Source organism: Cyprinodon variegatus, unplaced genomic scaffold (assembly GCF_000732505.1).
Source record: "Cyprinodon variegatus isolate N-32 unplaced genomic scaffold, C_variegatus-1.0 Scaffold1, whole genome shotgun sequence".
NCBI lineage: Eukaryota > Metazoa > Chordata > Actinopteri > Cyprinodontiformes > Cyprinodontidae > Cyprinodon > Cyprinodon variegatus.
The window spans coordinates 834,585-845,587 of NW_015150454.1; the positions used below are offsets into that span (position 1 = coordinate 834,585).

At 36.8% G+C, this 11,003-nt stretch overlaps 3 protein-coding genes across 3 annotated transcripts in view; 1 reads left to right on the top strand and 2 right to left on the bottom strand.

Annotated features, from left to right (window-relative positions):
* LOC107090363 (voltage-dependent anion-selective channel protein 2-like) overlaps positions 1-1,453 on the top strand; it is a 5,405-nt gene extending 3,952 nt beyond the window's left edge. The window contains exons 6-8 of the mRNA XM_015383732.1: positions 49-205; positions 319-376; positions 567-1,453. Of these exons, the coding sequence (XP_015239218.1) occupies positions 49-205; positions 319-376; positions 567-658 (307 nt within the window). The 3' untranslated portion in view covers positions 659-1,453. The remainder of the gene's footprint in view (positions 1-48; positions 206-318; positions 377-566) is intronic.
* A 1,306-nt stretch (positions 1,454-2,759) lies between these two features.
* On the bottom strand, positions 2,760-6,416 carry LOC107091983 (neurofilament medium polypeptide-like). Its single transcript, XM_015386285.1, has 3 exons — positions 5,409-6,416; positions 5,197-5,321; positions 2,760-4,192 (listed from the first exon to the last, which is right to left on the bottom strand). Exons 1-3 carry the CDS (start codon positions 6,330-6,332, stop codon positions 3,235-3,237), a joined length of 2,007 nt encoding a protein of 668 aa, XP_015241771.1. The 5' UTR covers positions 6,333-6,416; the 3' UTR covers positions 2,760-3,234.
* A 1,356-nt stretch (positions 6,417-7,772) lies between these two features.
* Positions 7,773-11,003, bottom strand: part of LOC107090439 (catechol O-methyltransferase domain-containing protein 1-like) — a 5,111-nt gene continuing 1,880 nt past the window's right edge. Inside the window, exons 3-7 of the mRNA XM_015383855.1 lie at positions 8,957-9,062; positions 8,539-8,657; positions 8,310-8,364; positions 8,091-8,224; positions 7,773-8,022 (exon numbers count right to left, since the gene is read on the bottom strand). Coding sequence (XP_015239341.1) covers positions 7,870-8,022; positions 8,091-8,224; positions 8,310-8,364; positions 8,539-8,657; positions 8,957-9,062 — 567 coding nt within the window. The 3' untranslated portion in view covers positions 7,773-7,869. The remainder of the gene's footprint in view (positions 8,023-8,090; positions 8,225-8,309; positions 8,365-8,538; positions 8,658-8,956; positions 9,063-11,003) is intronic.

An 11,003-nucleotide genomic window follows, 5' to 3' on the forward strand; every position in this document is an offset into this window, starting at 1 on the left:
TTGATTGTAAGCTGATTTCTATTTATTGAATATTTTTTATTATTGATCTTACAGCAATGACGGCAATGAGTTTGCTGGCTCCATCTACCAGAAGCCCAATGACAAGCTTGAGACTGCAGTCCAACTGTCTTGGACTGCCGGCAGCAACAGCACAAGCTTTGGCATTGCTGCAAAATACCAACTGGACAAAGATGCCTCCATCAGCGTAAGTTTTCCTCTGCAGAATTAAGTAGTTATAAGGCAACAGAGTTACTGAAAAACATAAACATTTACACCGCTGACTTACATGTTTTTCCTTTCTCCTTTGGGATATTTTAGGCTAAAGTTAACAACAATAGCCTTGTGGGTGTTGGGTACACCCAGACCCTTAGACCAGGTGAGTTTCTTGCTTACTGCGACACACATCAATGTATTCTGTTGGGGTTTCTTAGTGCATAAATCCAAAATTATTTGTTGTTCTAAAGTGAAAGCAAAAAGGAATGTGGTTTTTTTAAAAGTTATCAGCTGTTTTGTGACATCTTGAATTGTATAGATACAGGACTAAATATGCTGCCTTGTGTGTGTAGGTGTAAAGCTGACCCTTTCTGGTCTGATTGATGGGAAGAGCATCAACGTAGGAGGCCACAAGCTCGGTCTGGGTTTGGAGCTGGAAGCCTGAACTGTCATACTGCAAGGGACTAGGGAATATCAGAAGAATCGGGCCTTAACTCCATTTTCAACTCAAACCAGCAAAGGGAAATTGCCGTGAGATCATATCAAAGGCTTCTGCAACACACATCTGTGCACCACATCAAGTCGGTGCTGTTTGTAGTCATGTTTTTTGTTTTTTTATGTATTGTACGACGTGGACGCTTCAATTCCAAGTCTATCATTGTCATTTTATTTAATAATAATCTATCTATCCAGTACTGCCATAATAATTTAGTAATTAAATCCCTCTGTACAACTATGTGTGGCTGTAGGAATATTCAGACACTCCATTGTTGTTCCATTTGTTTAAACATAAATGCAAACCTTTTTTTTTTTCCTAAAGGGTCGTCATATTTTGTTCACACCTAAATTACACTACTTCTGTGTTTGAGTACTGACCATGCACCCAAGGACCTCATTGTTGTTCCGTTATGTTGTTTGAGGCTGGGATGTTTTAGCAAAGCTAAACATGTGACCTTCCCCTTAACTTAGCAGTTTTGGGGTTACTTAAAGTGGGAAAGAAACCTGCATGTTGCATATCACCCAAGCAGAGGTTTTGTTTTTATTATTATGCAACACCAGATGACTGTGGAGCACAATGTTCAATGATGCCAAACTTTAAAATTCTTTGAAGAAAATGTAAAGTTGCACAGGTGCACTATAGAAAGCTGTGCTTCTATTCTAAGTGGAGAACGATCATGGGAGAAGTCTTTGAGGTCCCTTTGTTTATGAATGGATTTTCAATAAAGTCTTTGAAGCTGAACAAATGCCTACCGGAGTGATGGTTAGCTGAATCTCCAATGGGAAAACCTCTGTTACACTTTCATGGTTTTCTGAAGAATTTTGAAGTTCTTGCTAATTATTTCAATGATTTTCCCACCTTCAGTGTAACACATTCTAAAAACATCCATTTGGGGAAGGGGGTTAGTTAAGAATTCTGAAAGATTTATTTATTGTGAAACTAAGCTGAATTTTTGTTCAGCCTTCTTTTTTTCTTTCATATATTTATATCTTTTTGAAGTTTATATTTAAGGAATTGTAGAGATGTCAGACGAAAGGTAGCAATGCAAATCTGATCTAATGGAGCCTATAAAATAAATCCAGCAGTGTACCAAATTCGGTTTGGGTAGAATGGTGCCATTTTAGATGTTAAATTATCTAAAAGAAAAATACTACAAAAGTCGATTTAGAAAAGCTTAAAAGAGAATATTCATTTCTAGACTAAGCATTAAACATGAGATGTGGCACTAGAACTAAATAACTAGAACTGTATAAATCTAACCACAGATTAAACTGGCATAAAACTGTTGGATTGGAAAAGGTCACTCCATGGATGGAGGATGTTACATTTACTGCTATTAGCTCTACAGAAGGGTTCAATTTCAGGGTGAACATCAGTGTGAGTTGTTAAACCAATAAGGTTTGGATGTGGGGTTGAAGTTTGAAAATTTGTGAGATAATTTAGCTTTAATAATTAAATCCACACAAAGTTCCAACTGCAATCATTACCATTTATTATGAAGTATGTAGTCAGACATTCATTTGATCAACTTAATTAGGAAAATAGGAGATCAGGATTCTGAAAGAGTCCTACTGAAACAGAGGGTCAATCTGAATATGTCAAAATGGAAATGACTCTTAAGCAAAAGGAGCTGTGCCAGCAGCAGCCATGAGAGATGCTGTCCTGAATAGTGCAGGCAATAAGGAAGGAGGTTCCTATCAAGGTTCCTTTAACACAGAGATCTTGCAATTTCTCTCACTCATGCTAAGACGCTTTGAAGCATTTAAAGATTGAACTTTTTTTTTTTTTTTTTATCGAAAACATTCCTAGAAGCATGCAAAGCTTTTCTTTTTGTTTCAGAAATTGAAAAACAGTGGCTTTCTTTATTACTTTTATTTGAGCAAAAAAAAAAAAAAAGATCCCTTTACATTCATAATTATAAGATGTTATTTTTGTGTTTCAAGTTATTCTGAAGCCAGTATCTGTTGTGAGGTCAGAAATACTGCAAAAAAACAAATGTTTGTCTATTTTTAATGATCATTTTTAATGCATATGCTTACAATGCATTCTAGTAGAATTTTTTTAAAATCCCGGTCCTCATGGCACACTGCCCTACATGTTTTAGATGTTTCTCTTCTTCAACACACCTGATTTAGATGAATGCAGTTGAGGAAAGCCTTTTAATCAACTTTTTTTTAAAGTGGTATTTGATGTGTGAAAGCTGGGAAATGTCTATAGCATGCAGGACAGTGTGCCACGAGAACCGGGGTTAAAACATTTTGTTCTAGTATTTTGCATTGTTCTTTGTACTCCACTCTGCTGGTGCCATAGTATTGAATTTGCATAATGAGCGCTTCTGTTTTTTGCTACTATCTCTTTGAATTCAAAGTGTTATTATCAACTTTGACTTCATCAAACTGATATTTTTTAGATTGTAGTTTGAAATTTTGCTGTATCTCTTGTTTCTGCAGTCACAGATACTTTTTCTTTTTGCAAATCAGGTAGAGTTATTTGTTTTTCTCCACTGTTTCTGATTCCTGACTCTATGCTTTCTCTATAGATTTGGAAGATGGGGTTTTATCTTTATTGCTTTCATGTGTGACACCTTCAGTGGTTTTCCTGTCTTCTTCCTCCACGTTTGTAGTTTCCTTTTGCTCCGTGTGGCTCATTTCTTTCTCCTCTTTTTTTGTTGCTTTGGAATTGGTCTTTGTGTTTTCTATAGATTCTTTCTCTATCAACATAGTGGCCTTTGCTTCTGTTGCCAATCCACTGACTTTCTCTTGCACTTGAATAACAGCATTAAACGGTGGGAATTTGTCCCCTTCCTTTGATTCTGGAACTGTGGTTCCATCCGCAGGCTTCACATCTTGAACTGACATCAGCTTTTCTTCCTTAGTTGAGCCCTGTTTATTCCCCTCTGCCTTTAAATCATGTAAGCTTGACGAAATATCTGTCTGATTAAGTTTCCCAATCTCTGCAGTTTCTTCTTCCTCTACATTCTCAGCTGCTTTAGTATCTTCAACCTCTGTGTCTACATTTTTACCACTGAGAAGATCTGTTGTTTTACCGTTTTGCCCTTTATCATCCTCCTCTGCATCATCAGCTATCATTGCCTCATGTTTTTCCTTCTCCAACTTTTTATCTGAAGCTATTTCAGTCTGCTGACTATCAGACATCTGGTTTCTTTCATCCTCTCGATTGTCCTTATGGTCACCCTCTTCTTCACTCCCCTGTTTCTCACTTTTTTCACCCTCCTCATCCTTCCCCACATCAGTTTCCTCTGATCCAGTCTCCTCAAATTCTGACATCTCAATCTCCCGGGTGGTTTCTGTTATGATCTCCTCCACAAACTTGTACTTTGGCTCTGCTCGTCTCTGTGTGAATCCAGGTCGACTGAAGCTGGGGAGGGAGTAAACTGGCGACTGATGGTAAATATGAGGCAACTGGATAGGGGAGTCAGAGATGGATGACAGTCGGGCCTCCTCGCCACAGAGGAGTTTCCTGCCGGATGGAAGAAAGAATTCATATTTAATAAACACAAAGTAAAAACTTTATCCCTTCTAGCATCTCCTCAGGTTAATCGATATAAAGATTTGATACTTGTCTTGGAAAACTAGCCATACACCTAAAACTTAAATTTGTCATGTTACAAACAGAATGAATCAGTTAATACTTTAACATCAAGAAATTGATATTGTTTCCATTCTTCTCAACCAAATAGATGTGTCACTCGAATGTATGTTAAAAATAAATTTTTTGGCCTTTCAACAACTTTGTTCTTTCCTCCAACTCCTCACTAAAATACAGATTTGTGAAACGACCTGTTCTTTTTAGATCTTCCCAGCCCTCTTGCCTGATTGATACTCTGTCTGCCCAACACTTTTCAGATTTTTATTTGTGAAGACATTTGAACAACCACATGTCATTGTGTCATGGGCAGCCTTGTGTTGCGCTGCCACAAAAAAAGCAACAAAATAACAGCATAATGTGAGGTTTCACACTGCGCATGGTAGGCCAGTTATTATTTATCTCTAGCTTAAGTGCCAGATAAAGACTTAATAACCACTATGGCCTAAGTAATGTTCAAGTTTGTGCTTGTTGCATTATGACATATCTGAGAATGTTCCAGGGTTTGAATAATTGTATAAAAAAAAAAAAAAATCATTCTCATAGAGCAATTTAAGCTGAATTTCCATCATATTCTCATTTGGGGTTGTCTTTTTTTTTTACTTTAAATATATCACTAAAGGAGTTACTCGTTACTGAAACAAATGAACACATTAAGACTTTAAAACAATTTCAGTTTATATGATATGTGTTAAAAGGTCATTTTAAAATGTTTGCACAAATGCTTTAGTATGTCTTAATAACAACATATTAGCACATCTAAATAAAATACATATGCATATAAAAAGCCTAACATTACCTAATAATTACATATCCCCCACCTAATCATTTCATGTTTGACCCAATTATGTTTTGAAATTAGAATAATTCTGTGATACCTGTATGACAATATCTCCACATCCAAAGCCATCTTCACATTCAGGAGGTCCTGATACTCCCTTAAGTAGCCAGACATGTCAAACTTGCAGTTTATGAGCTCATTTTCAAGCTCTTTTATTGTATTCTGAGGAAGAGAATATATGAGATAGTTAATGGAATCTCATCATTTGTGTAAAAGCTGCACTGATGCAGCTGCAGAAGGATTTCTTACCTGATAATGAATAAGTTCCTCCTTGTGGCGATCCTCTACGTCATGAAGTTGCTTCTCCAGAGCTTCTCTGGTGCCTTTAGTGCAGTCCAGCTCAATGTTTTTGGCCTGCAGACGCCTCTTATACTCCTGGATCTCGTGCTGGCTCGCTTTCAGCGCCTCTCTCTTTGCTTCGGCCGCCTCGGTCAGCCTGGAGAACTGAGCTCGGAAACTTTCGCCGTCCTGCTGGATGTCGGATACGGTGTGACCCTCCAGCTGCGTCCTGATGTCCCGCAGCGCAGCCGTGACACTTGCATGACCAAATCCGTGCGCTTTAAACTTTGGTTGAGCATCTTGGATCTGGACACACATCTCTGAAACTTCGGCCTCGTGATTTCGCTTTAGAAAGTTGATTTCATCTACAAGGTACTCCACTTTCCTATCCAGCAGTAGTTTAGCCTGATGCACGTCGCTCATGTCTTTCTTCAGGATCATTATGTTGCTCTCAGCTTCTGATCTGCTCTCAGACTCTCGCTCATACTGTTTTCTCAAGATGACAAGGTCTTCCTCCAGATTATGATGTTCGATCTCAATCTGATGCTTCTGTTGGGTTATATCTTGCAGCAGCTGCCTCATCCTCCTCAGGTCTGGACCGTATTCCTCCTCCAAACAAGATGCGGGCTTGACTTTCCCTTTGATGCTCTCAATCTCTCTCTCCAGGATTAGGTTGTGCTGTTCTAGGTGGTGCACCTTTTCTATAAAACCCGCAAGTCGATCGTTCAAACCATGCATCATCTCCTTCTCGCTGCACCTTTTAGATAGGAGGCTTTCGGAACTCATGTCCGCGGAAGTTGTCTTGGTTTCCGATGGTCTCGGATTGTGTTGTGCAAAAAGACCAGGAGCGTTTCTGGTGGAGAAGTCAAACCTGTCATGTATCCAGTGACTCATGTTGTCTGGTGCAGAGATGCATCCATGCAGGCTTTTATAGCAGCCACCACCTGCTCTGTCTGCAGAATAAAGCTGTCCATGGTGCTGAAAACACGTAGCGTCAGCTGCTGCTTTAATGAGCTCTTACTCCACATTTTGTCGCAGAAAGCGATGACGTTGGTGAGCTCAGCGGTGAGCAATTACCTCTATGCGATACTATTAGTAGTAGCAATAAAAGCAGATGAAGATCTAAGTCCTAGAAATGTTTCTTACTCTGTATGTTGCACTGATATTCGCAGATAAAGCTTGATATTTTCTTCGAAAATGCACTTCTCTCTCATAGTCCCATTAAATTTAAATCGTTCATGCTTCAAGTCAGATAGCAGCAGCAGCAAACTCTGAGCTCCACTGAGTTTCATTAAATCTCCTTTATATATACAGGTAGGTATTTTATTAATTGCAGTGACACACCCATGGCACCATCAGCTTCCTTCGATTCCATTCTTTCACGATTGAAAAATAAAAATCAAACAGTCAGTTTGTCATTAAAGATTAACCCAGTTAAGGTTCAGATACTCCATTAAGTATTGTCTTAATGCTCATCTTAACTTAACCAAAGAAGTCTTAATACAAAGATAAAGACATTGATGATCTTCTTTTTAGTATATTTACAAACAGAATAAAGGGTTTATGAACCTTAGATTGTGTTTTTGTTCAGTGTTATTTAATTCAGTAACTCTAATACTTAACTATATTGTTGTATTTGACATTTTAGACTACAGATGGTCCAATATAGTTGACTTGTGACAATATGACAATAAAATCTGGGGAAAAAAAGGCTTAAATCGGAGGCAACCTGACTTTCACTCGGTTTTTCTGAAAAAGTTTAAACACTCCTGGATATGTGCTGAAAACATTTTCAGAAACACAGAGTAAAAGTCTGGTTCCTCCGATTTAAGCCTTTTTGTGATTATTGTTTAAAATAATGTAATCAAATAACATAAATTAGATAAATTGATTCGATATTAAATCCTGTCAGAAGAAACATTTATCAAAATCAAAATTTTCTACATAAACTTATAAAACTAATCCTTACAGTAGGTAATGTACATTACTACGTAAGGGGAAGAATAAATAAATTCCAGTGACAATTTCTACATTTTACTGTATTTTCATCTGATCTTTAAGTAGTAGCTATATTCTAATTACATTGTTACTTATGTAAAAGTAAAAAGTTTGTATAAAAAAAACTGCACATCTCTTAACATTATTTAATTAAAAGTAGTTTCTTCCCGACAAGGTGATTAACATAACTTTTATTTAATAAATATCTTAGAACCATTTTTCCTGCTTTATTTTTGTTTTTTCAATAATGATAGTCTTTTTCTTGCATATTTTCAGTAAACATACTGATCTTTATTATTTTTAGAATCTTAAAATTCTTACATCCTTTCACACAATACTCAAATTGTTGAATTGTGGAACCAGGAGAGCAATAAATCACGCAATAACATGGGAAAGAATGGCATGATATATCGCATTCGCTATAACATCATTTTCAGCGTTTAATGGCAATGGTCAGCCCATCCCCCACAGTGAGCATGCTCAGTTCAACTCTCTGGTCGTTGTGTATCTTCTTATTGAGTGCATCTAGAGTCTGCGATGTAATATCATTGGGTTCAGGGTTCACAACCTTTCCACTCCACAGGACCTGAAAGGGAGACGTCACAGTCTATATTTGTTCTTAAAGCATGAACTGAAAATAGAAAGTTTACTTACGTTATCGATTGCAATTATACCACTATTTCTAATGAGCTCCAGAGACTTTTCATAGTATCTGTCATAGTTGGATTTATCTGCATCAATGAACACAAAATCATATGTTCCAGCTTCCCCAGCTGCTACCAGTTCATCTAAAAATAACATAAATGAAAACAAGTATTAGCAACACTTTCATTTCTGCAGGAAAGTCATTATAAGACCAATGAAACTTCTTACCAAGTGTTTTAAGTGCAGGTTGATGCTTAACATCTATTTTATTTTCCACTCCAGCCTGCAAAGTGTACAATTATGTAAAGTGGGTTCGATACAGACTTTACAAAACAAAGTTCTGTCAGGTTTTAAGCAGGAGCAGATTTAACAGCTTGGCTCTGCAGCTTTCTTTACCAGTTTACTGAGCAGACACCTCAAAGTTCCCATTTCTTCCCTGTTTTTAAAATGTTCTTACCTCTTTAAAAAAAGGTTTAGCTATTTCCACGTAGGTCTCTTCTATTTCACAAGCTACCACTCGTCCATTCTCTGGCATGGCCAATGCCATGCTCAGAGCGTTGTATCCAGTGTACATCCCTGCATCATACATGGTCTCAGTTAGTACTTTTTGTGAGAAATATATTTCCTGTTTTCTCAATATCATTCACTAAAAAAAAAAAAAAAACAAAGTATATCAAAATATCATGTTTAACAATACTTTTATTTAAGGAAAACAAATTGCTCTGCTGAATAAAAGTCATATATTGTTATAAACTAGTGATAGCCTGCATAAAACCATAGTAATATTGATAGCTTGCAATGCCCTTCAGTATTTATTTGCTCTGTCACCTTTAAAATTCTTTACCTTCTGATTCACCTTTTTAAACTTTTCTTACCTATTTCAATTGCTTTTGTGGCGTTTATCAATCGAATGAGATTGGCCATAAACTGGGCTTGCTCCGCTGCCACCATCATTCTGTTCCACTGATCCTCAAGGGTCCTCTGAAATTAAAACACAAAGCTTACTCTGTACCTTTAGAAAATAAACCCCCACCATCAGTTCTATTCGGTATTTTGTTTTTCCTAGAGTAGGTCTGCCCTCTAGTGCTGTAAATCCATGTTGCTTTTACTATATAATTTGACGCTATTTACGTCTTTTAAGGAATATTGAGCCTTAAGAAAAATGCCCAATATATTTTAGTGCAACACTTTAAGAACACATTAGATCTATCCTGAAAACAACATCATACTGTAGCTAAATCTATATTGATAATTATTGTTGTTTATTTGATAGGGATGGGTAAAATCAACAAAGATCAATGGCATAAAACAGGTTGATTCCTGCATCACAGTGTTTAAGCCATGGCTAATTCACAATAACTGTCACTACAAAGAGCATTTCAATTTTTGATTAAACAGATAAATTAACAGTTAATAAAATGTCCAGTAATTATTGAACAACATTTGTAGAATTTAAAATCAATACCTAAAAATGATAAGAGTCTTGGATTATCTTTAACCCATTCTTAATAAAGGAAATAATCCATTTAACATCCTGTGTGTGCTTAAAGGTGGATAGTAGTGAGTTCCAGACCTTGTAACCCAACATGTTAGAACAAAATGGTGCCATATGATTTGATGGAGATTGTCGTCCGAGAATCAGACCAAGACATCATAGAGCTTCTGGTCAGTCTGAGGTGCAGCGTTGTGCTATAATATGGATCTAAATATGATGTCCTAAAGATTTTCTATTGGGTTGAAGGTCCAGATATTTTGGGTTCAGGTGTGTTAATGCTATCAATTCCTTCATCTTCCAAGAACTACCAGCACTCTCTTGCCACATAGGGACAGGCATTGTGTTGCATTGCAATGAACATACTACCCCTTGCACTATTCAAACAATGGGTCTAAGGATTTCAATAACTTATCCTGCAGAGGTCTTTCTGTGCATTCATGGATATGCGTTCCCAAATCAACACTGACCCACCACCAAACTGAAAAACAAATTTGCAAGTAGAATGCTAATCTGGAAAATAAATAAGGTACCAATTTTAAAACAGAAAATGCAAAGCTCAGCAGGCCAGACAAGGTCCTTTAGAGGATTTGGAGCTCTCAGGCCACCTTCTAGGTCTGTTCCTATTTGGCCAGACACAAAGGAACAAATAATGGTCCTGCTGATGTATTTACCACCAGCCGTGCTGGGTCCAGGTATCACCTCATGCTACCAGTAGTGACATGGGAACAAATTAAAAGCCATGTAAAAGCAGTAAAAAAAAAGAAGAAAAAAAAAGAAAGAGCAAGGGAAATATAAATATTATATATAATATTATGTCTGTGGTCTCCACTTTATTGAACCTGCTGTTACCTTTGTTAACACCAGAATAGCTGACACAGATTTTTTTAACCACTTTTACTGCTAGGCTGCTAAGCAAACTTTATCAATTTTCTAGAACGTTGTAACTTGAAATCATATTCCGATTGAAAAAGTTCCGTAAAACTATTTTAAGCTGTGTTTTAGTGTGATGTGGATATAGAATCGTAAGGTAGACTGTTGATCAGATAAAAGCAACAAACAAACAAGAAATTTAGAAAGTTGACCTGATCCATTTCGCTTGTTTATATGGAAACAATGAGAGCGGTGCATGAATCCTCTGGACTGGTTTATTTTGGCTCATGAGGAGAGGAAAAGTTTTTAAGAAACCCTTTTTAATTTAGGCAGTTGGAGAAATCCTAAAGTGATTTAAACACATAAGTGTGCAGGAGAATTATACTTAACCCAATTATGAAAAAAACAACACAATATTACTGATAACCTTTTTTTTAACATCTACAAACAAAATGTCGTTGTGAAAAAACGGCTTAATTCACTAACTTGCATGACACACACATACATACACGCGTGTCTGAAAATGAATGGATATATATATATATATATATATATAT

Coding starts and splice junctions, on each gene's coding strand:
- LOC107091983 (XM_015386285.1), bottom strand. CDS start 6,332: ATGAGTCACTGGATACATGACAGGTTTGACTTCTCCACCAGAAACGCT. Junction 5,322..5,408: donor AGGAACTTATTCATTATCAG/GTAAGAAATCCT, acceptor TCTCTTCCTCAG/AATACAATAAAAGAGCTTGA. Junction 4,193..5,196: donor GTGGAGATATTGTCATACAG/GTATCACAGAAT, acceptor TCCATCCGGCAG/GAAACTCCTCTGTGGCGAGG.